The 25,185-nt window shown below is 45.2% G+C and overlaps 1 protein-coding gene and 1 long non-coding RNA gene across 2 annotated transcripts in view; one reads left to right on the top strand and one right to left on the bottom strand.

Moving 5' to 3' along the window:
* Nucleotides 1-1,363: 1,363 nt before the first annotated feature.
* LOC106498018 (uncharacterized) lies at nt 1,364-9,601 on the bottom strand. Its single transcript, XR_001294890.2, has 4 exons — nt 9,532-9,601; nt 9,309-9,440; nt 7,893-7,963; nt 1,364-1,538 (listed from the first exon to the last, which is right to left on the bottom strand). It is a non-coding gene; the product is annotated as an uncharacterized lncRNA (long non-coding RNA).
* Nucleotides 4,859-25,185, top strand: part of RSPO3 (R-spondin 3) — a 64,332-nt gene continuing 44,005 nt past the window's right edge. Inside the window, exon 1 of the mRNA XM_013959109.2 lies at nt 4,859-5,183. Within this exon, the coding sequence (XP_013814563.1) occupies nt 5,087-5,183 (97 nt within the window). The 5' untranslated portion in view covers nt 4,859-5,086. The remainder of the gene's footprint in view (nt 5,184-25,185) is intronic.

The raw sequence follows: 25,185 nt of genomic DNA, 5'->3' as shown, positions 1-25,185 counted from the left end.
CACCAAATAACTTCGCTGGAAACACAGCCAAAGTGAGAAAGTGTTTAGGCTCCTAACTTAGATGCAGTGAATCATCCTCCTAAATACTAGAATCATAGGGAAGCCAACACATAGATGAATGGATGTGTCAGAGTCCTGTGGAAACCTTTGTTTTTCATTACTCATATCCTCCAGTCTTACCTAGTTACAGTTCTACCTTACAGGCTGTCAGCACAGGAAAAGTATATTTGTGTAAACTAATGCATGAATTTTAAAAGGTGCGGTTATTTTGGTATTACTTTCTGCATGGTTAAAGTTATTCAAGACCAAAGGCATTTTTTTCAGCTTAGCATATATCACTTATGAAAGCACTTACATTAATCATTTCTATTCTGTCCTGAGTATTTATACCCAAACTACATGGATACATCCATGACTTTCTTAACTGAACTGCATCTGGAGTGTTTGTACTGCAGAATTTGCCCTTGTGCTTTTTCCCACAAATATGCTTTTGTTTCCTACAATAAAATGAGTCAGCTCCCTTCCACTATTATCCAGAAGACCAGATCCAAACCTCTCTCAGACTGATGACAGGTCAAGCTGACAGCAGCAGGCTTTGGACGTGGCCCAGGCTGAGGGATACTCCAGACTGACATACTAATTTAGGGCCCGATCCTGCAGACCTGACAAAGGCAAAACTTTCTTTGATTACACTGAGATTTTATTACAATGACAGAATTGCACAAGTCAGAGATGGGAAAAAACAATTAGGTCATCTAGTCTATTCATTGCTAATGTAGGATTGTTCTCTACTGCACGTTTTATTAACATTCTGACACCACATATTTTAAATATCTGGAGGCTAAAGACATTATTAAAGATCTTTAGGAACCAGTTTATTTTTAAAAAAAGAACACAGACAAATTCTCATAGTTTTAACTTACTGTGAGTAAAGCATTTCTCATCACTCATATATTTTGGTTTATTTAGACTATGCAATCATAATCCTCTGTTGGTGATATTAACAGCTTTTGAGAATGCTCACCATGTTACAGAAGAGTAACCTCCTAAATAGAATATGACTAAAGAACAAATGAGTTATGTTAGGGAACAGAGAAATGAAACAACTGTCAGATTTAGGAATACAGGGAAAAGTCATTATACAGACACACACACACGCATATATATATGCATACATACACACACACACATTTATGTATATATTTGTGTATATATGCAATTTGGGTTATTCCGTCTATATGTGTACTTCTCTGCATGTCTTGCTTACTCTCTGCCTGCCTCTTTTAGATTGTACAGAAAAAAAATCTGGGGCAAAGACTGTCATCACTTGGGGTCCTGCATAGTGCCAAGAATATTGCTAGGATTTAACAAATAGTGGATGTGTGGGATTGTGCAACCTTTGCTCAGGATGACTGCTCCAGTCCTCTAACCCTTCTCACATCAGCAGGCATTACCGACCAAGGCCAACAGGGATGTTGCTGTGGATAACTCCTCTGCAGCGGGAGGCCAATCTGTGCAATCTACACCATGAACAGCCCCTAGAAAATAAGGAAGTTGTATTTGACACAGTATATTTCTTTCCATCTTCAAGTTATGTATCAGAAGTAATCCAAGGCCTTTATTTCTTTTACTGTGTTTCCCAAGTTGAAAAGGCAAATTAATAACCCTTTTGTTCACTTACACAAACTATTTCCAGTCTAGAGAAGAATGACAAAGGGTTAGTATTCAGCTGTCCTGTTCACATGGCTAGTTTTTATGACTGGAGTGCCATTTTAAACAAGCACAGTATCAGCTATTAATTGAATATTATTATCTTAAAGTCTTATTTTGGTTTTTCACTATGGAAAGTTGCATAGAAAAACCACTTGGCAGGAGCTGTAATAGGGAAACCACTGTACACTAGTCCTCTTTGATTAGCAGATCCTTTTTTTGATTTTAAAAACAACGCGTAGCTGATTTTGCAGTCTCCTGCTGCTGGTTTTAATGACAGTTCAGTAAAACAGAGCGCTCTGAAATCCTCGACTTTCTGGAAGCTATACGTACCATCACTCTTTCTCCCCACTCCCCACCCTCTTTAATAAAATAAAAAATAGAGCCATGCACAAAAACACCCTAGGAGCTGTTTCTGATTCATTGGTTTCAGTTGCAAAGAAATATTACAAGCAGCTCTCTCGGCTGTGTGTGCTCCTGGCTCTTCTCTTCCCTGGCAAGAGCGGGGTTTTTTGCAAACCCCGTTCCCCCGCCGCCTGCAGTCCACCGGCTCTGCCGCTGCAGGCCCGCACACAGCTGTGCGGCTCCGAGCACCCCGGCCCTGCCTGTTGGCTCTGCCTTGCAATAGCTGATGTCAGCGTGAACTTTGCCACCAATATCTCATCATGATGAGCGACATAAACATAAAATTGCACGCCAGAGTTTCGATCTGGAACGAGCTCCTTCCACACATTTCAGCAATATAAATCTTCTCCTTTTATCACAGGGCTGCAGTAACTGTTTATGTTATTGTTGTTGGGGTTTCTATCCTAATGGAGCTGTTTTGGAGGGGTAACCTGGGTGTCCTCTTGCTCCTCCTCCCTTTCTCTTCTCAGATCCACTCTCGAGTCAAGGCGCAGCTTTTGTTTTCCCCCTGCTCTGTGGCTCTGCCTCTCGTCTGCAGCGAACAACTGACCCTTTCCCCCCACCGCTGGCTGCTCCTGCATGCCGCTGCCCTTCTGCTTGGCCCTCAGTCCGCACACTGCAAAAGCTGGTTTTTGCAGATGCTTTTGGGCAACCAGTGATCTGGTCTGTCTCCCACCGCATCCACCCTGCATGTCCACGCTCCAGCCAGGACACACCGCAGGGAAGGGAAGGGGCTGGAGGCGCAGCTAGTGGCGTTCCTCAGCCATGCTTTGTCAGGGCAAGGAGAGGGAGTGCACTCCACGTTTGTTTAATGTTTTCCTTATGTTTCTCGCGGACCGTTTATTTTTTGACATGCTTTCTCTGCCCACTGGTGCTAGCGCTGCTCAAGTGAGCTGGCTGGTTGGCTGCAGGTTGGCTCACACGCGTGTCCCATCCTTTCACCCCAGCCTTGTTTATTTATGCCATTTGCCCGGCTTGCTCAGAAATTTCCACATGCACTAGCACACGAGAAGCCTCGATCTCTGTCAAAGCAAAACAAAACATAGAGGTGAAGGCGCTTTCTTCATGTCAGGGTAGCCCCCAGCTTGTCTGCTGAATTACTTTTTATTTTATGCCTCTCTGGCAATCCCACCCCATCCGGCTCAAGTATCCTGGATTAGAAAGACTTTCCCCAGAGTCCTTTTCAAAGGGAGCCTCCCACAGACCTTTAAATCCCCCACATTTTATGGTACAGACATTTAACAGCTCTGAGAGGGGCAGCACAGCGAGAGGCTGAGGAAAACAGCTACAAATAGAGTGGCTGCTCCGCACATTATAGAGGTGCCTGATGTGATCACGTCGTTTTACCCGGCTTTCCCTCCCTCCCCAGAGATAGCCGCAGAGATAGAGAGCAAGAAAGGGCTCAGCGAAGTCGCGCAGTTTCCCCCTGAATCAGTCTCACCTCCGCCTTCCTAGCCCTCCCCTCCCCCCCCATCCCAAATCCTTGCCGGAGAAAAGAAACGCGACACCCTCCAGTCACACGGGAGGCTGCGCCTTCGCTGCCGGGGACCTGGGGAAGGTGGCGGCGCCGGGCGGGAGGCGGCTGCGGCACCTCCGCGCTGCGGCCGCCTCTCCTCCGCTGCAAAGCGGCCGGGGCCGGAGGTGGCCCCGGCCCCCGACGGGGCTCGTTGCTTTGCTCTGCCCTGTCCCGCTGCAGGAGCCGCCCAGGACAGTCTCTGCCACTGGGGGGAAAAGGGCAAAGGGACAACAGAGCGGGACAGACTGGGGGCACCCCTCCACCCCCCCCTTCCCTCTCCCTATCTCCGTTTGCGGGAGGGCAGATTTAGGCAATGGGGGGTGTGGGATGCTTCACTGCCCCCCTCCGCGGGGAAACTGTCCCGTCGCCGCTCGCCAAGGGGGGAGTCGAGCCCCCTCCCCTCCCCGCGGCCGGCGGCTGGGGGGCCGCGGCAGCTCCGCGGGCGCGCCCGCTCCGCGCACACCTCTGCGGGCCCCGGCGGGAAGGCCGGGGCGGCAGCGAGAAGCGGAGCGGAGCCGGCCGGGGGAGCTGCGGGACCCCCCGTCCTGTCCCGTCCCGTCCCGTCCCGTTCCGTGCCGCGCCGCGCCGCCGGCGGAGGATGCTCCGCGCGCAGCCGCCCGGGGGCTCGTCCGGGCCGCGGGGAGCCCCGTCCTGCCCCCCCTCCCCTCCGCTCCCCGCTGCCGGGGCGCTGGGGCTGGCCCCGGCTCGCCGCCTCCCGGCTCGGCCGCCGCCGCCTGCCCCTGGCCTCCGCCCCGGGGGGCTGCGAGGGGGTGCGGCGGCGGCGGCGGCGGCGGCGGCGGCGGGGGGGCCCGTCCCCGGCCTCCGCCCCGGGGGGCTGCGAGGGGGTGCGGCGGCGGCGGCGGCGGGGGGGCCCGTCCCACCTGCGCCCGGCCGCGGCGGTGCCCGAGGTGCGGGGCGCGGGCGGCGGCGGCGGCGGCGGCAGCGGCGGCGGCGGGGCTGGGTCCTCCTCCTCCCCCCACCGCTCCCGCCCTCGCGCGCTCCGCCGCCGCCGCCATCCATCCGTCCGTCCTGTCGGCACCTCGCCCGCCCGGCGCACACACGGGCGCGCACGAGCCCCCCGCAGCCCGGCACCCCCGCAACATGCTGCCGCCCATCGCCCCGGCATGGACCCCGGCGGCGGCTGCAAAGCTCCATCCCGCTGCTGACTCCCCCCTGAGGTCTGCGGCAGGTAGCGGGGCAGACGAGTTGAAAGTGCAATAGGAAAAGCGGAGGGGGAAAAAAAACAACAAAAAACAAGAAGAAGAAGAAAAAAAAGGCAAAAAAAAAAAAAAAAAGGCAAAAGCTACCAACCAAGCCGAGCCGAGCTTTGGATCTCAGTGCAGGTATTTCTGCTGCCGTGTTCATCCCTTGCCCCCTTCCCCCCCCATTTTTTTTTTTAAGGAAAGAAAAAAAGAAGGAAAAGGAGAAGAGAAGCCGAACTCTCCAAGGGTTACTATGCAATTGCGACTGATTTCTTGGTTTTTTATCACTTTGAACTTTATGGAATACACTGGCAGCCAGCACGCCTCCAGGGTCCGGCGACAGGGAAGAAGTAAGTGCGAAGAGATTTATACTTTGATAACTTCTGCTTCTCGTTGTGCCGTTCACCTGTTCGGGAGCTTCTTGTGCCCCTGATGCTTTTGCTAGTGAGCTGGGAGGCAAGTCCCACGCCCGCAGGGAGAGTGAACGGATTTGCAGGGACTTTCATTGAGTTGGAGGGATGAAGGCGATTTTTGATCTCTTTCTGCTTTTCTTTCTCAACTCACTGGGATGAGCAGACACGGCTCCGGGAAGACCTGCGTGTGCTGCTTTTTATTTTAATGTCTCTTAAGGGGGAACGTCCCTTCTTAGCTCTTTCCAGTTTCTAAGGGTAAAGCACGATGACACGACAGGTAACTTTTTGCCGTGATACCTTAACGCCTTTCTCCACCCCCAGTTACCATTTAGCGATTTGGGCGAGGATGGAGAGAGAATATCCCTTCCCCCCCCCCCAAGTTTATTCCTCGCTATAGATTAATGCTATAGATTAAGCTTCACCGCCGAGCGATGCTCAGTGGTGGGTCGGGCGTCGCGGCGCTGCCGGGTCCCGCTGGTTTCCAGCCTCTGCTCACGCCTAGCCGCGACGGTGGCCCCGTCCGGGAAGCCCCCGGGATACCGGCACTGCCCTGGGGGCTGTAGCCCCTGATTTTTTCTTGTATTTGACGCCCCTGGGGTGAAGGGTGTTCTTCTCTTCTGACTTTCGCCAGCCCCTGGCAACTCACGCCGGCAGCCGCCGCGGTGCGGGGGGAAGCAGGAGGGAGCCGGGAGCGGGGATCCCCGCAGGACGGCGGCGGCCGGGGCGAGGAGGCCACACCGGGTCGCTGGGCAGGCCCGGCGCCAGCGGCAGCGGCAGCTCCCCGGGCGCTGCGCCCCGGGGCAAGCACTGCGGGAGACTGGTCTGGCCGGCAGCGAGGAGAGTCCCGCGGGACCACCGCCCGGCCTCGGGCAGAGAGGAAAGCGAGGCGACAGCCGATGAACCCCCTTGCAAAGCAGTTTGCAAAGAGGTCGCTGTCCAGGTGTGGGGCAGAGGCGTGATGTGCGTGTGGGGCTGGGGCTGGGCTGGGGACAGGCTGGCTGCCGGCGCAGAGGAAGGTTTCGCGCGGAGGTCTGGTGTGGGTTGGCCGCCGGGGAGCTCCGGACAGGTCCGAGGCCCTGGGTCCGCTTTGACCCCCGTGCGCCGCGGAGGCAGAGCCCGCCGGGGTCCAGCCAAGGAGCTGTCGAAGGCGGGAGGCGATGGGATGCCGGGTGGCACTGAGACGTGCCCCTTGCTCCGGACTCTCCGCCCGCCTGCGTCGGACCCGCCGCCTTTTCTGGGGAGGGGGAGGTATTTTCTGAGCACCTAGCGTGTGGAAGGGGCTGTTCATTCGTGTCCTCTTTCCCTGACAGCTGCAGATACGGAGGAAATGTCATAAAACACGGCAGCCTGTGTTTAAACATCAAGAAATGCATTCGGTTATTTCCTTGGGTAGGGGGCGGGGGGGGTTACTATATATATATATATTTTTTTTTTCTTGGCCCTCACTCCCTTCCCCTGCATGGCATGGTCAGTCCTTGAGAAAAGCCTCCTTTGTATGATTTGCCTCCTGAACACAAGGTCTGATTCACCTAAAGTGCCCCTAACGCGGAGTGGAGTGCGACAGAGAGACCCAGGCGCTCCAGCCCTCCCACCCCCACAACCGCTCGGCGAGGCGGCACTGAGGGCTAAGTAAAACATGTCAGGGCATCCGATTTATTATCCTTGGCAAGGGACAGCTTCGCAGCCTCCATCACTTCCCACCCACTGCCTTCAGCCCTGGCAGCCGCGGGACCCAAAGCTGCGGCTGCCCCGCGCCCCCCTCACCCCCTCACCCCCCCTCCAGGAGGGGGACACCCCGCCGGGCGGACGGGCTCAGCCGTGGGGCGGGGGCAGGGGTTCGGGGGGGGGGGGGGCAGAGGCCGGGGTCCCCCGTGGGGCGCGGGACTCCCTGTGCCCGCCCTTGCCCCGGCCCCCGCCGTCGGGGCCGCGCACCGGGGGGCGGCGGGGCAGCGGCGGCGGCCGGGAGCACCTGGTGCGCGCCGAGCCGAGCCGAGCCGAGCCGAGCCGAGCCGCGCCGCGCTGAGCCGAGCGGAGCAGCGCTGAGCCGAGCCGGGGCCAGCGCCGGGCTAGCGGCGACCTCTGCTGTCCTGTGCCGCGGCGGGCAGCCCGCGGCGGCAGGTGCGGCCGGGCCCGGCCCAGCCCAGCCCGGCAGGGCACGGTCTGGCTCGGCCCGGTCCGGCTCGGCTCGGCTCGGCTCGGCACGGTGCAGCCCTGAGGCGGGGAGGATTGCACGCTCCCTCCTCCCGCGGCTGCCGTGTGCGTGTGCAGTGCGTGTGCCTGAGCGTGCAAAGCGAGCGGTTTTCCCTCCTGGATGCGGAGCACCAGCAGAAGGGGCCGCCAGGGCTGGCGAGCGCGGCACTGCTGCGGGGCAGGGTGCTGCCTAGGCCCTTCTTAGCCCCCCCTGCTCAGCAGCGTAATTTTCGGGAAGTCAAGCTGGAAGTGCTGGCTCCAGATAATTCCGCTGGGTAGCACGAAGTGAAGAAGGTAGCGGGTACACGCTCAGAATTTTCCATTTCAAATACAAGAGTTACGCTAAGTGCACAGCAGAACAAGTGGCTGAAAAAAGTCAAAGCTACAAACAGTCAGAATGGAAATACGGCTCATTATTTTTGGCAGTGGAAATAAATAACCATCAGAACTTCTCACCTACATATGGTGTAGATCCTCCACTGGTTGAGGTCCTCAAATCAGGCTGGCTGTAAAACGTGCTCTAACTACTGGTTATTGGGTGTGAAGCAAAAATTACAGCATGAATGTTTATGAAAGTTACTATAAAAGAGGTTAGGATCACCATTTGCACTGATTATTTTGGCCTTAAAAACCTATGAATTGCTATTAGTGCATAATGTAACTTGAAAAAAACGACAATGTGATATGATAAGGAAAACACCTGTCAAATTCCTCTGTCTATTACATGGAAGATTTTCTCTGGATTTTTGTTTCTTTTGCCCAGTTAGTCTCCTTTAAGCACAAGTCTTAGATCCATTGTTAGGGCAGCACTTTCAAATTTCTATTCTACTTAGGTTTTTTTAAGTACTGGACAAACTACTTACCATCAAGCAGTCAGTCAGTGAGCCTGAGTTACTTCTTTCCATAAAACATCCAAGTCCCCATTTTATTAATTACATTGTGGACTACAACATTTTAAGAGAAAAAATAATAAAGCCTGAACCGACTAGTTCAGAATATGTTGGGCCAGACTTTCAGCTGCTATAAATTGAAGTTTCCTCTGTTGATTTATCCCAGCAGAAGGACCTGGTCTTGAAGCAAAAGTCTGATCTGCATTTCTTTCAGTTCCCAAACTCTTAATGAAGTTACTAGTTTAAGGGTCCTAAATTTCTGTCTCATGATCCGTACTAAATGTATCGTTGTCTGTATGGAGACAAAACTCATCTGAAGTCAACAATGGAGGGCAACAGAGGACTGAGTCCTAAATTAGACAAGCCGACACAATCAGTAAAAGTGTAAAAGCAAATGTATGGTTAGCAAAGAGTCAGTGGTTTTTTACTCTGATAAGCCATTTAAGATTAACAAGTTGCTTGTTCAGGTCCTACAAGAGAGATTAATATGCAGTGAGTATAGACTGACATAATAATAAACAAGAAATTCTATAGCGTTGCCAGTGAGTACAGTTTGCTTAGAAGAGAAGTAGGATTAAGTCAATAGTTCCAAAATATTTGGCTCTGCAGATCACCACCAATCCTCAAAATTTAGTACAGACTGAAGTTACTAGTTTAAGGCCGTACACCTTTCTCATTGACCTTTTAATTGGCAGAAGTGGAGTATTATTTGGCATGGATCTGTGGACCTGCTGACCATTTGCCATGGCCCTGTGGACTACCAGTGGGCCACAAAATGAATTTGGGAATCCCTGGAATAAACAAAATTAGAAAATGCTACATTTGCACCACAGGCCCTACGTCTGGGAATAAAACTATCAGTAGAAGCGTGAATTAGTGGAATGGCAATCTGGACGTACGGCTACCACGATGTATATTATTGGTAGCCCATCCATATCTAATGTTGGCTATTGCCTCGCGCCTTTTCCTCGCAGTGCTGTACCACTCGTTCGCGCTTCCCGGCATCTGTTCGTTCAGGCCACGCTGCAGGTCTTCCAGCCTCCGCTTCTGCTCACAGCCGGGCTCCACCCTGCAAACGCTCTGCCTCCACGTCTTGGTTTGCATGGGACCGCTTCTGAATTCAAAATCACAGCACATGCATAACTGCCTGATTGAAAATATAGCTATACAAAAATAAACCAGAAGAGAACTGACATAAGACCTACTGGCAAAATTAGGTCTTCAGGTTTTTTACACCCTCCCAGAGGCTGTCAGTCACACAGAGATAAAATTTACTTCTTCCTTTTCAACAAGAAAGACAAATTGCATTATTAATTAAAAGAACACTGCATTTTGCAAAATGTATTTCTTTTGATAGTTCATCCCCAGCATGTATATTTTTATATCTAAATGTAAGTTCAGGGTTGGTATGGCATGGCTGGTAATACTGCATGTTCTATACACAAATAGGTGCTGTGACCTTTTTTTTTTTTTTAAGAAATGAGTTAAGATCTGAGTGTAATAATTTAAAGCAAAAGTTAGACAAGCAAACAGCCATCAAGTAAGCTGAATCTGTATTTGGGTGGGATTAAATTATTCATTGTTAGTTCTCTTTCAAAGTATTTGTATGTCACTGATTTTTTTTTTCTGTGATGATTGCATGTTTATATTATCTGAGTAAATACTTTTTTGGTGAAAAGTACATCATTTTTGCAATGAAACTATATTTCTCATTTTTGGATGAGATCCTGTTTGTTTCAAAATGGATCGTAAAATTCCTAATACAGTCATTAGAAACAAAAGCAGCCGTAGAACTGTTTCATGGTGTTTTCATAAACCGTGAACGTGTTCTGTAATAGAGATATTTAAAATAAATAAATGTTATAATTAACTATCCGTTGCTGAAAGCATTAGAAATATAGGGATATTCTACTTTTTTTTTAAATAAATATATATGCATGTTGATCTGTACTTGAAGTATATCGATTGTATGTAGGACAATACCTATTATTATCACAAAAGTTTTAGCAATTGAGACTAGAGAACATGAGAGACCAGTTTGCCTTTTATATCTGAGATCTGAACTGGTGATAATTTCAAATTTGTTTCTTCCAGCTGCTGAAGGAATTTCTTATACTCCTTAAAATTACGTTAAACTGTAAATATATGTATGGCCACAAATTCTCAAAGCCATTGATATAGGATGGTTTATCAAAAAATGTATTAAAAGTCCTCTATTTCTCTTAGCACACTAAACAAATTATTATTATTATCATTATTGCAATGGTTTTAGAGCTTGAACCGGCCTCAAAGGAGAAAGTCTCATGGACTTCACTGGAGCTGGAGAGAGCTCTTTTTCTGCAGGACCTCAAGAAAAATTTTGAGTTGGGAAGAATTCCAGTGCTTGAGTACTTGCAAAATCTCATGATCCGACTATGTGAGATACCTATATAGGAGAAAACAATGCTCTGCACCTTTCAAAACTGTGATATATAGTCTGTTTGGAAGGCAATGTCTTTCTTAAGCCTATGAAAAGAATAGCTATTTTACTACTTGCACCTATTATGCCAAATCCATCTGCTGACTGAAGTCAATGAAGTTAACTCTGGGATGAATTTGTTATGTTTTGTTATTAGTGTATCAAGCCTTGGAAATCCTTGGTCTGTTTCTTCTTACTGTAAAATTTTCACTGAAGACAAGGGAAGCTATGTGTAATAAAATTTGAGCTAGAACTTCAAAATCAGCCTTACTCGTTACCTGTTCTGTAGCCTGTTCATTTTGCCTTTCAGTGAATAAACCAAGTGTGCTGCTTTGGCCATTGCTGTTATTCACTAAGATTAATAAGCTGTCTATCATTTCGTATTTAATCATTTATAGACAGTGACTACTGGGAAAACTCATCCGTTAAAACCATGGAGGTTCTTAAGAACCTTTTCCTCTACAGTAGATAGTCCCATTTGCTCTTGAAAGTAATTTAAAAGTTGTAAAAGCCTGGTGAAAGGGATATATCAGCTAATAAAAAAATAATATTTTTGTCTCATTTCTATTTTTGGAGTCTGAACTATTCAGTATCACTTTGCCAATTTTTTACCAAAATATTTCAGAACAAAGCAATCTTATCAGATGACAAGAGGCAACTGAAACCGTATGCATTTTTATACAAAAGTCTGTCTGTCTGCTGTTACCACAAACAACGCCACAGATAAAAATATTCAGAGAATACTTACTCATGCAAAACAAGTTCTGTTTTTCAAAAAAGAGCAGCAACTTTTTTTTCTATAAATAGTTGAATAACTGTGTTTCTCGCAATGGCAGAACAATTACTTATTAGACACTGTCATAATAAACAGGATCCAACAGGGTCCAGCAGGATTTATTAATGATTACTTTAACTATATTTTTGTTGTTAGTAGTGAACAGTGCAATAAGTAATGCTGTTTTTAAAAAAAAGCAATTTAACTATGGTTATATGACAGCTGACTAATAAGCATTTTCACGTGCTTCAATTTAAAGACAACACACTATAGATCATGTATTTTTAAATGGTATTATTTACTTGCGCAATTAAAAATAGCACCCACCTAGAAAAGTTGCTAAAGAATTTACACTCCTCCAGGGGTCGTAGGCAAGAACATAGCAGAGGGGACTGGAGCTGAAATGCGAGAGACGTGACTAAGACTCATGCTACTGCCTTTGACTGCAATGGCACTGACCTCCTGCAGCCGTGGAGAGCCTGCTTGGAGCAGTGCCTCTGTGAGATGCTGGCACTCGGCAACCCACAGAGCAGAATAATCTTTGGGAAGAGCATAAAGGGAGGCATATAGAGATACTTTTAAATGAAAGTAAAACCCTGAACCACAGGTCTACAGAGTTATGGGAGCACACGGCTATAAATATTATCCTTTCACGTTTCTTATTGTGTGTCAATTTACATCCTGGCACACTTCGTGTTTAAACTTCTGAGGTCCTAGATGGGCTTTGAGATGTTTGATGTTTCCTGCAGGGTAAAATAGGTTTGGGGGCACTGTAAAATAAAACAGGAGCTCATTGACGGGTGCTGGAATTGCAATGATGTGTGATTTCTGCGGCTTCCGGTAAAGTGCCAGGGCAGAAACAATGAGGCTCAGATACAAGAACAGGACTTAGGTGCCTAAGGTGTGACTGGGGCAGGATTTAAACACCAAAGAAGTCCCTAACTGCAATCCTCAAAGCCCTGCTTCATTGCCACCTCACCCGTGAAGCACAGACATTTCTCAGATGTTTTGGTGTTTCTAACATGAGACTTCAGCTTAATGACTTTGAGCATTCAGCTGAGATGGGAGATTTCTGAGCTGAGGTCTCTTCTACAAAGACTGAGATTTTCTTTTAAAGAAACCCTAGGTAAAAAAATGCAAAACAAAACAAAGTTCTTCCAAAGCTAGCCCAGGACTGCCCACTTGGCAGGCGATTGCTCATTCGCATTGGAAGATACTCATGCACATGCCTGCTCCCTTCAACAGGCCCACCGAGCCCTTGCCTCTTCTGCTCAAAGTGGAACAGATGCCACCAAAGGAACCAAGATCACATGCAAATCCAGAATATCAAAAGCCAGTTTATTAGAGCAGATTGACATGGGCTAGAGTCATGCCAGATAGAAGAATGAATTTAGTCCAGATTTCCAGGTCCCAGCTGAATACTTTAGCTGCTAAGTTTTGGGAAACATTGAGGATAGCAAGGCTGCTGCCTCCTTCTTGGCGTGTTTCAAAAGAAAAGAGTGAATTCTGTTTTGTTTTATTAAAGAATACACTGGCTTGCCAGGCTGCATACCAGATGCTGACAGAATCATGCCCTTGCAGTGCTGAACAGGGATACACCATAGATAGCTAGCATTTGAGACACAGTTTGGCCCCAGAATTTCCCCAAGAAATTCCTAAGAATTCCTTGCTCAATGTGTTGTTTTCTGTCAATCCCTTTTGGAGGCGCCCAGCACTTTCCACATACTAAAAGATGAATTAGATGTCAGGGCTGTGAACTGTACTTGCACTGAGGCATCGACTGAGGGCGTAAAGAAGGGATGCTCAGAAGAGCATAAATCCTCTATCCGTTGCCAGCTCATCCACCCCACTTCTCATAATTCACCAGGGGAGCAGCTTCTCTTGTGGGAGCATTTTGGTGGGAAGGGACAGTAGAGGTAGGACTTGAGCATTTTTTCCTCAGCGTTACCTAATCTCAACTACAAAATGAAGTTCCCTTTCAAGAGGAAGGCAGAGGAGAAGGATCTCACATGAATGTGGGACCAACCAGGTGGTGTGACAAGATTTCCACTGCATTTCTTCACTAACATTTACAAACATCCACACAAACCAGAGCTACTAAAATCTGACACTTTAATATGTTTACAAAGTTTATGTGTGTTATCAGCACATGTAATACTCCCAAAAGGATTTATTACAGGTTCCTTTGGCAACAACATTTTTTATTCATAACAGTTCTACTGGTCAGAGAGAGGAAAACAGCCAGTTTCTTCGGAGCATGCCTCCCACGCACGCTTGCCCTTCATTATTGCATAGCTTATTCACAAAGATTACAAATACCAGTGTCGGCAAGTGTTTCATAACCTTGCCTGTATCCTTTCCTAGAATGTTCATAATTAATTTCACTACACTTTTTTTAATGCTACTGAATAAGGAGTTGCTGTTTATTTTACTTTTATTTTATATTTCATTGCTGAATACAGAATTATCTCTCCAAAATAGAAGCAAGTGGGGTTAAAAGATATTTATTTAACATGAGAGTCAGAAGATGTAAGTGCATGTATTTAACAAATACTTGGAGATGAAGATTCTGGAAAGAGTTAGTTTAACACAGAACTGAAAAAAAAAAATTGACTGAGATGAGACCTTATTCTGGGCACTGTGTGCACAAGCTGCATATGGAGGATTACTGTAAAATCTAATAGACCAGACCTTGAGGGTGGGAAAGATAAATATATTACACAGTTTGGTACTTTGCAAAAAATACATTCCATTTTGCATATTTGTCATGCATTTGTCATTTGTGTTCAAGTTTTACAAAGAGTTGAGCAATTAATGAATTTCAGAGTTAAGGGTATATTAAAAATGAACATAGAGTTCTGTATGAGAGTGCAAAATCTCTAACTTGTGCTACGTCCCGGACAAGCATTTTTAAGACCAAAGCCTGTGGTTATAGTTGCTAAAACATCTTAAATATGTTATTTGAATTATCCATTGAGGGGAAGCTTCAGTGAAGTAAGAATTTAACCAATAGGATTCACTTTTGACTGATTATCAGCAACAGGACATTCATATGGCTGCTTAGGCCATATATTACTTTCTAAGAAAATTCAGAAATAATTTTGAGTAACAGGCAAATACCAAAAAAAAAAAAAAAGAATTCTCCTGGACAGACTGTGGACAAAAATATTGCCCTCTGTCTGTTGCCATCATGTCTTTCTTTCATTTATATTGAACAGCTAGGGCGAAGAATATGGATTCACTCCTGCTCACAACCTCCAAAATTAGTATGATTTGAGAGCGCTTATTCTCTTCCATGACTGGGTACCACATTCTTTAATCTGAGTGATACAGAGAGATACAAATCATGCTTTAAAACTCCAGCTTCTTATGAATGTATGTCCTACAATGAGTAAGCCATTACATTACTAAATCTGAGTTAAGTATATATCAGGAAATAATGTAACAAATGGTGATATATATTATGGTTGTGCAGTCTCTTAAAGGTCAAAGTGGGCTTGATCACTCCAGGGATATGAAAATTACAGAGGAGATTTCAAATAGGCTTGCCTTTGTAACTTTTTATTCATATTGGGGCTAGATGCCCTGATGAAAGCAAGTGTTCTTGAGATTTATGGTGGTCAGAAGTATTGAGTGTGGAGTGGCAGGAGATGGGGGTCTTATTCCTATTTGTGAGGACCTGGCTGGCCACAAAGGCTACTGCAGACTGCACCCTTTCAAGATGAGGACAAGTTGCTATTCACTTCTTTCTGAAATAACATCATTCCCAAGCCTCCCAGTGAGCAGGGAAGTTCATTTCTTCCTCAGTAAATCACAGCTGAGTCCAGATAAAATAGATTAATCAAAAGAGTTGTCTTATCTTGCATTTCCATGCTTCATTGATTATGTAAAAAAGGAGGATTCTAACCATAGCTACCACTAAAAGACCACTGAGCATTACGAAAGTCAATCCATAACCCTTTCTGAAGCCTTGCATAATTTGTTGAAAAATAAGTTATTCATCTATGGAACTTCCTGACTGAGCCTTCAATCCTGGTTCCCTAGCTGTCTGTGGTTACTGTTGTATGCACCAAAAAGGGCCTGTTTTTTTGGGGGTGGGGGTGGAGGGGGGGGAGCATGCAGAGGCCTTGAACATGTTTCATCCCAAAGGGATCAGCCACAGAAACTGCAGAATTGCCTATAAGAGAGCTTATTCAGAAGGATCTTCCACTCACTGACTTCTAATTCTCTGGCTTATGTATTTCATCTTCTAGAATCCAATAAGCCTACAGCTGGAGTCCTAGAGCTGGAAAAATTCCTTTACACAGTGTATGGCTATGATCTGCTGAAAAGATCTTTTTCACCATTAGCATATAGAGCACTTGACAAAAGTGCTAGCAAATTGTACACCTATCAAAAAATAGGATTGATGTCAATGATTACAACCATTTGCAAACATTACCAAAATTCATAATTTTGATGGAAAATACATTTATATATGCTCATGCATTTAGTCATCTCTTTCTCTCCCCCTGCCCCCATACGCAGTCATATCTGTATCTATATATACAGAGTCACATATATACTTACATACAAACGCACATATACACAAGCAAGAATGAAAGGTTTTGACTTGTTCTGAAAGTATTTTCACTTTGAAATTGTCTTAAAATGCAGGTAAAAAGGCTATTGATAACCCCAGACACAAGCAGTTTTGTTTCAAGTCAAACAAAACCCTTCGGTCTGTCTGAAAACTTCAGCTCTTCTCCCACTCTCTTTATGGTCTGTTTTGTCACTGAACTCAAAGAAAAAAAATCATTATCTGCAGAGTTCTAATCAAAAACTAAATTAAATAATTCTTTTGTGGGATGCTTTGGCAGGGAACCCTCTTCTCTCTTTGTTGAGCCTGGGATGCTTAAAACCACACCAGAAAGTTCCCATTATATGGAACCTTATCTTTTTGATTGCATATAGATGAAACCCTTCTTGCTTTTCATAAGATGTGTATTGCTAGGCTGGAATTTTTAGTCCAGTCAATGGAGGAGAAAAAAAAATCTTACTTAGGATGGACTCTGGGCTGGGGAAATCAGTGATGCTAGAGAAGAAGAGTCTTCACTTTTCCCAGTGATAACCCAGCAGCCTTTCCACTAATGTTACTGGAGAGGGGTCTGTATGTGTGTTTATTTGTGTACATGCATCAGTGCGTGTGCTGAGGGAACAGCAGGAAGTATTAATATTCCTGTCTTTTACTAGAGAACAGAAATGTCATGATCACAAGGCACATGCCAGATTAATATGAGGTTTTCAATTAGAGTCTCTGGATTGTTTTTAATGGGAGATGGATTAGGCAGAATAAACATCTCGCAAAGGTTAAGGGACTGATTCTGCTTCTAGCTACCGCTTGTGCCAGGAAGCAAACAACTCACAGAGCTTTGCCAGCATAAAACTTGCATATGCTCAGAATCCAGCCCAAATGTTTATACAAGCCATTAAAAAAAAGGCATGATAGTTGGTGGGGGATTTTTCTTCTCTCTCACCAATAAAAGGAGCAGTAGTGCAATGCACTTCTTTTAGAGAGGTGCTGGTAAAGGTCATGAGGGTATTACAACCATTTTTGTAAGAAAACAGCTGCAATTTGCCATTTAAAAGTGTGGGAGGGATACTTGTACTGTTTTCCTCTTGCTATGCTTTTTCACCCTGCCCAGCATGCCACAGTTACAAGCTTTCTCCTACTCTGCTACCTCCTTGGTTACCATTAGCAAACTTCCTTGTTCCCTATCTTTTTACATATATTGAACTTGGGCATCGTTTCTCAAAGCAGTGACTGAAGCAGTTCATGAGAACAAGAACCAAACCTAGCTAGATAAGTAAACACAGGGACAGACCCAAGGGGCTGCGTTTTCTGGAGTGGGAAGAGGTAGAGGAACTCTAGATCAGCTCCATTAGCTTGCCTGATTAAATGCAGTCATGGTCCATGTCTTCTTCTATCCATGATATGTCTGGATCCAACCCAAGCCTACCAGAAAAAAGAACTAGCAAGTGAACGTAGCAATCCAGAGCAGACACATCAGAATTAAAATGTGACAGTGCTATGTAGGGTATATGATAATGTGCCCTTTGTCATACAAATTTTTAAAATCATTTTCTGAAATGGTCTCATCACGCTATCACTTCCTGTTCTGCCTTAGCCTCATCCAGAAGAAACACTCCCTTAAGATTACCACATGTTATTTCATACTTATTAGTATCTACAAGCAAGTTTCCTTCTCAGCAGACTTTTCCCTTTTGATGCCAAGCCACAAGTTACTGCAACTCATGGTTCTGAGCCCTGGGCTTTGAGGAGAAATGGAGGAAAGAGAATTGATGCCCTTGAGCTGTGGTGTGATGACTTGATGATGGCAGTGGGTTTCCTGATGTGGGAAAAGAAGCAGTGAATGGCTTCTTCACTTTACAAAGCCACATTTTAAAAACAAGCTATGAATCTTTGCATATACAGAAAGAAGTGAGTCCTTGCAGCAGTTGTCAGCTACAGCCTGATAGAAGTAATGAGAGAGTTGAAAAAGTTTGCATACTTTAATAGATTTCATAGGCCTGAAGTCTTTCAAATCCAAGAGCAACAAGGGTGCAGCTTGGAAAGTGGTGAGCTATTCTGAATGTGTCGGTTGATGCCAAACACGACCAGGGCTGTTAACCAGATGCATCAAAATATTCACCTCATTTGTCTACTGCTCTCCAAGAAGCAGGGCAGGGCCTTTCAGGGACTAGGAGAAAAAGTTTACTGATTGCAAATCTATTTTGGGGGGAGGAGGGAAAGTTCTCTCCATAACAGTTTGCATTTCCCTATGATTTTGTTAGGGAGTGCCACAAAACACTTGGGTGCCAGAACAACTGGCTTTAGCTCAGTGCAGTTCTTTGCAGTACTCTTACAAAACCCTCCTTCTCAGCTGCAGAGCGGCACGGTGTCGCAGGAGGGATTAACAGCTGGGTTCATCAGTAGAATGGCAATGTGTAGCTGCCCGTTGCACTCTATAAGCAATTCTCGGCTTTCATAATGCCTGACTCTCCTAAATGTCCTTATGCCAAGCCTGTTCTCCAACACATTTAATTCCTCAAAGCTCTGCACATCTCTATTCTCTCTTGTGACAGCAGTTGAATAATGTCTACAAATCGAAATAACTACTCCTCCTCTTGGCTTGCTATGGAGTAGTAACCCCCCCCCCCCCCAAATATTCACTGTAAGTGGATTTACAGAGTTAGTCTGACAGTTTCTGAAATAGAAAACCTCTAGTTAACAACACAACCCAAGCGCTGCTCTCTCTATAGGCAGGCCAGTGTTTCTTGCTTCTCTTTAAGATGGACTCCCTCCGATGACGTGGGGATAGTGAAGATACCACACCCCATCCAGCCATTGGTCTCTTGCTAAGACAGCGATCAAGACTGCCAGTTCTTCTGGATGGTTTTACAATGTGGACAGCTTCAAACAAACATCAGATGAAAGCAATTTTGAGTTTAAACCAAGCATGGCCAGGTTTGCATTGGTGATTTATTGGTGCAAGTCATCAGCTCCTATTACCTATTTTGTGAGCCGTCTAGTTCTTTGACTTCCAGCCATTTTTAGGGCCTGATTCTGTTCCTATTGAAGTTAATGGGAGGTTTTGTCACTGATTTCAATAGGAGGCCTTTAACTTTCCAACTTTCTGACTATAGAGGCTTGAAGTGCTTCCAGGTTTCCATCATAGCCTATGGTTCTCCTTTTTAAGTAAATTGGACATTAACAGATCGCCCACACCTTTGGATAAAGGAAAGCTATAGATCTGATTCAGCTCTCACTCACACACCAGCTTTATACCTCAGTGGAGTTACTCCTCATTTACACTGGAAGGAGAACGAGGTCCAATGTTACTTATGCCTGGGTCATTGCCAGCAGAACGCTGAGAGAATTCAAGTCACTTGTTATCCCCTTCCCTGCACCTCTTAATCACAGCATATACATATACATATATATATATATATATATGGATATATTAGAATCATCTGGACTCTTTTAAGATATTCACCATTGAAACTGACTTCAAATTCAAATTTTAAAGTTGAAATAACAAAGAAGGAAAAAAGAGCCAGAAGGGAGCCAGCTGCAAGGGTGCTCACAATTTTCATCAGTCTACAGGACACTCCTAATAACATATTTTACTACTTTGTAGTGAACTTTCTTTGCTTCTGCCATAAATATATTCCCTATGCTGTAAATGAATAGCTTGCAAGCTCAGTAAAGTTAATATAGAAGAATAAATCTTAACTACCTAATGTCAGGTCAGAAATATAAATCTTATCTAATATGCCAGGTCAGAGGAAAGAATACTTTTGGCTGAAAATAGCAAATACTTTCCAGTGCAGAGTAGTGACTTATTTTTCTCTTCAAAAAAATATGCTGCCCCTAACAAGATGAGTTGAACAGTCTCCTTTTAGAATCTCCAGAAGAAAAATAAACACATAGAGCAGAGTTAATTTATAAAATGATCCAAAGTTTATCTTGGCAGAACTGTTTTAGGCAGTGAGATTTCCCTCTCTCTCGCACATGCATGCATACACACACACACACATACACGCACACACGCACACACATCTCAAAATTAGGGAAGGCCTTTACAATAGTAAATACTTCAGAAAACTTCTGTATCTCAACGAATTCATAGATCTGTATTCAGGCAAAACTCCCATTTTAAAATCAATGAGCATGTTTCCAAAGCAAGACCACGAGCCTACAGACCTTTTTGTGTAAGCGCAGACCTGCTGTGTCACGCTGTGATATGAAGAGCCACACAAGTGCTTCCTGTCTCATGCCCCCCTCTGGCGCGGCTGACACTTCTGCCAGCTGTGACGCAGAGATGAAACCCCCCTCCCTCTCTTCCTCCCTCCCCAGGGCCCCACTTGCCCAGCACAGCTGGACAGCTGGGGGGATCTGGCAGCCAGCTGTCTCTGGCCCACAAGTCCCTCCCAGGAGGCACCCTCCCAGGCTCACCACTGCCCAGGCGTCTTGCTCCCCCTTCACGCACATCTCCCGCATCAAAACCAAGATGACTTAAAGACGCTGTGGATGCAAAAACCCACCAAAAGCTTTCTTTTGGCCTCACAGGCTTAGCTTTATTCTCAGGCATGGTCCATAGCCTTCAATCAGCCTGTGCACAGGAGCAGCGACGGTGGGGGGCATTGCAGGTGCTGGATCTAATGACCGAGAGACTCCCCAAGCGAGGAGCGCAATGCAACCAATGGCAAACAGCACCTTGCCCTATCTAGGCACCCCAAACACTTTGGTGTTTCTCTGCTTCTTGCGGAAGCCACTGTACTTTCAGACAGTTTATTTACTTCAGGGTCTGCAAAACAAACAGCCACTTCCCTCGAGATTAACAAGAATAAAGGCAACTTCATGAGGCTAAAGCAGAGCCATGGTTCTCCAGCCTGGCGTGAGGATGACTCTGGAAGTGCTCTGGCTCAGTGCCACCCCATTACCGAACGCAGACCCTCACATATTAAAACCCAGTAGAAGAATTCAATGACAATGGGTTTCTTTTCTTCCCTTTTCTATTTGCTTTTTTGCTGCTGGGAAAATGCCAATAATTTCCAGCATTTGTTCTGATAACTGTTCTACTGTAAATATTTAGAAGAATCCATTAGAGATTAAACAAAGTGTAAGTAACTGCTCCTAAGTGATAGCTCTTATTAATGTTTGCAGCAATAGGCACTGTACAAACTCGTATGAAGTCTACCTCTGTGCTGCTTGAAGGAAAAGACAAGATAGAAGGCAGCAGCCAGAACACAGTGTAACTTGAGAGTCAGTGTGTTATCATTATAAATAATCAGTGCAGACACAGCATTCTGTAACATGTGCACCACGACTGCAAATCTTCTAGACAGCAATGGGTAGACCATGCTAAGGAAGTATCCTGACCAATATATTTTATATGATCTATATCAAGCTGTAATATGTGGCTGCAAAAAAAGTACTCCAAGTCCCAGTTTGAATTTTCTTGCCTTTCTGGTGTTTGCTCCCAAACCCTCCAAATACTCTCCTGCAAAAAAAAGTGCACTTGTATCAAGAAAACACTTTGCTGTACTGTCATGTGTTACAGGGGAATAAACAAACACTACTATGCTGGAATTAGTAACTTCTATTGTATTCTAAAATTCTCCTGACTGTATAATATCTCAAATGCTTACTGTGCAGTGTGATATTAGTAATAATGAAAGGGTGAAAAAACAGTTTTCCTGGGCTGACAATCAGATACTTAAGAAGTAATGGTAACAGAAGCCACCTCACAGTGGACTCAATTTTGAGGAAAAAAAGACTGCATTTACAGCAAGCTGAGATGAATGAATACCTACAGGCGCATCTGCACTCTAGCCAACTTTGTTGCTGAGAAAATACATGATATTCTAGGGACACAGTGAACAGCAGATATACTTCTATGCATCTGTGTACCATAGCAAAATTTTCTATCCCAAGGCAGGTTTGTGATACAGATTTTTTTCATTCTGATTATATTATTTATTGGCAGTTTGCAGTGAGTAGGGCCTGCTGGTTCCAGTACAGAAAAAATGGATCACAGGATTTGGCCCCAGTGTCCTCCTTGCACAGGTTAGGTCCTGCAAGCAAGAAGTCCTGGGGCTTATCCAGGCTACTCATGATGCTTTCTTAGGGTGGTAATATCTGGTACTCGAAGCAGTGCACATAAGTCAGCCTTCCTAGCATCATATCTAATTGTTGAAGCTGGCAGCCTTCTTCTACTTTCCTGTCCCCCCTTAAAAAAATTTCTAGAGCATCTCAAGGGGTTATCTGTGTTGTTCATCCTTTCATTTTTGTTTTATAGTTACTTTTCAAACATATGGCCAGTTTAGATATTTTTCTGTATGCCAGTTTAGATATTTATTGATGAAATAATGAAAAGAAAGCTGGATAACTGGGAGAGGTGGGTTTAAGCTGCTGAGCAGGAACATGCTGACTGGTGCTCCCATTACTTATTGCTATGGCTTATGAAGTCACTGGCTTTAGTGTCACAGCACTGAAGAAGGATGAAACTTGTTAAGGTAACGTTTGGTGCTGCAGGTTTCCCAGACAAAGACAAAGGGAAGATAACAGTGCTTGTCATCACCTGAAGCAGGCCTCAGCAAGTTAAACAGAAAGGGAGGGTTGCAAAAAAAGTCATTCTCACCTTCCTCACTAGTTCAGATATCGGGCTGGTGTGAATGAAGAGGAGTAGAGGAGGGTAATGTCTGCTCCAGCTTCCCTTACGCAAGGTTGAATAGTACCCAGCACAAACGAAATAACATGTTGCTCAGATTGATTCCCAAGCCTGGGTTGCCCTCAAAGCACAGTACCATGGCCACGTGGTGATATGCCTGGCTCCAGTGGGCTGAGGTGCCTTCTTCAAGGTGCTGCTGAGCCAGGGCTGTTTATGAGGTTTGGCTAAAGTTACTAAGTTACTAGCCACGTGTCAGGGAATGACAGCTACAAGCTGGGTCTTGGTGGGACATCTAGCCTTGCATCACATTGTTCATGTGCAAAAGCAGGAGACAGAAAGTCATGAAGTCATCTTTGAGCTTTGGTCTCTCTGAAATTGTTTATAGGCTTGCAGATGCCTACACTCTTCCATCTCTAGACCCAATAGCTAATATAAGAGGAGAGTGAGGGAGAAGTTTTGAGCGTCTTGGCAGGGGCAGTGATCACAGATGTCAGGTAGGATGTAAGATGAATTATTTTCTTCTGTACCTCTATGTGTGCATATATGGGAGCTTCAGAAATTCAGGCAGAAGAGATGTCCATGCTCTGGAAAAGCTAGAGAAGGGCAGGCTGTCTCTTCAAAGAACAGGAACATTAATAAGGAGTGTTTCTAAGCTAGTGTGCTTGGATACCTGAAAGCAACTGAAGTTTTTCTGTACAAAACTCCCCTAAGAGACTGCTGATCTGATTTTGGGGGCAATTTTTTTAATTTCTGTTTGAAGAAATAGCTTCTTTTCTGACACCTGTTGATACTGCCGGGCCAAGAAGAACCTTTCTTGCAATTACAGACAGCAAGATTTTTAACACTATAGTCAAATTAATTGAGGGACTGAGCTTAGTAACACAAACATCTTCACTAGTGCCAGCAGTTTGTAAACGTTCTGCTTATAATGGTAACACTCAGAAGCAGCAACAAGAACATACTTTTCAAAACACGTACAAATATCAGTTCACTTTTCATATTAATCTCTTGACAGGTTTGCAAGAGGATATTTTCATCCTTTTTAAAAAAGGGAAACTTGTCAGAGAACTTTTTTGCTAAGACTAACCAACAATAGTAATCTAATTTGGAGAGACACAGATCACTTACAACTCCTGCAGCAGTCCAGGTGATCATACTTCTTAATACTTCACTAGATAAACTGGCAGGGCTCTGTTGATTTTTATAGGACTGTGACATTTGACCCAAATAAATAATATGTCCCTATCTATGAGATGAAAGACTCAGACCTTTGACTGCAGACACTGAAAGCATAAACAAAACACCAGCAACTGAGCTAGTTGTTGGAGATAAACTGACAATTCCCAGGCCATCTCCTCCCTAGGTAGAAGTTTAAAATAGTTCAGATGGACTGAGCCCTAGAAGTGTCTGTTTGGCACCACCAAGCCCAGAGGACCTCTCTCTCTCCATCCATAGGAGAGTCAAAAACAGTGAGATCCCTGGTGGCTCTTGAGGAGTCTAGACAGCTAGGTCAGTCATGGGTGTCCAAGGCTTTGGTACCTACAGGGGAGATCAATCCCAGCATGAGTCCCTAAGAGCAGGCATCTTAATTTTTATATATTGGACTTGCAGAGGTGCTCTGATGTAGCTGAGAGGGAACTGAGCCTCCAGAGCTCCTAATTCCTACTCTGGATCCGTGCTTGAACATCAAGGGTAGCAGAGAGTTATACATCATTTCAGTTATACATCATTTTAGGGGGACTGCTGGTATATCATGTCCCCTCATGTTTCTGATGTTGTGGGCCATTCCTGCTTATCCTACAATGTTATGATCATGATAAAAACAAGTACTTGTTAAAATTTGCTATTCCATTGCCATATGGTCCATTACAGCACAAAGGGCATGCAATGCAGGTGTGAAAGTGCTGACTGAGAACAGAAGCACTTTACAGCCATTTAGCCCAGATGTGAACGACTGCACCAGGGTCAGCAAGAGGTGGAATCCAATCCCACATTTCCAAAGCAGTAGCCACAGCCGGATGGAAACAAAAGTGTAAAGGGAGGCTGCAACAGTGACACTCATTCTTATTTTGCTCACAGCTAAACTGGCTGCAGAGATATGCGGTTTCAGGTAAAAGTGTCTCCAAATTCCACATGAGACAGCACCTCAAACACTCCTTAGAGGTGTTAATTAGAAGAAAAAAAGAGGAAAGTATGCTGTAGTTCAGAAAAGATAGGAGAAGTGAATAACTTAGCTTATTTCTTCTGCTTTTTGAAAGAGACATATTTCACCATTTCATTCCATTTGCACATGAACCAGCATTCCTTTTTTACATCCTCTTTAAAATACTAATTTATTACTGCTTTCTTAAATTTCTCTGATATAATGAATAAACAAACTGAGGAAGACACCATACTGTTGAAGAATTTT

The sequence above is a fragment of the Apteryx mantelli genome, chromosome 3 (genome assembly GCF_036417845.1).
Source record: "Apteryx mantelli isolate bAptMan1 chromosome 3, bAptMan1.hap1, whole genome shotgun sequence".
NCBI classification, from domain to species: domain Eukaryota; kingdom Metazoa; phylum Chordata; class Aves; order Apterygiformes; family Apterygidae; genus Apteryx; species Apteryx mantelli.
This window is presented reverse-complemented; position numbering and strand designations above follow the sequence as displayed.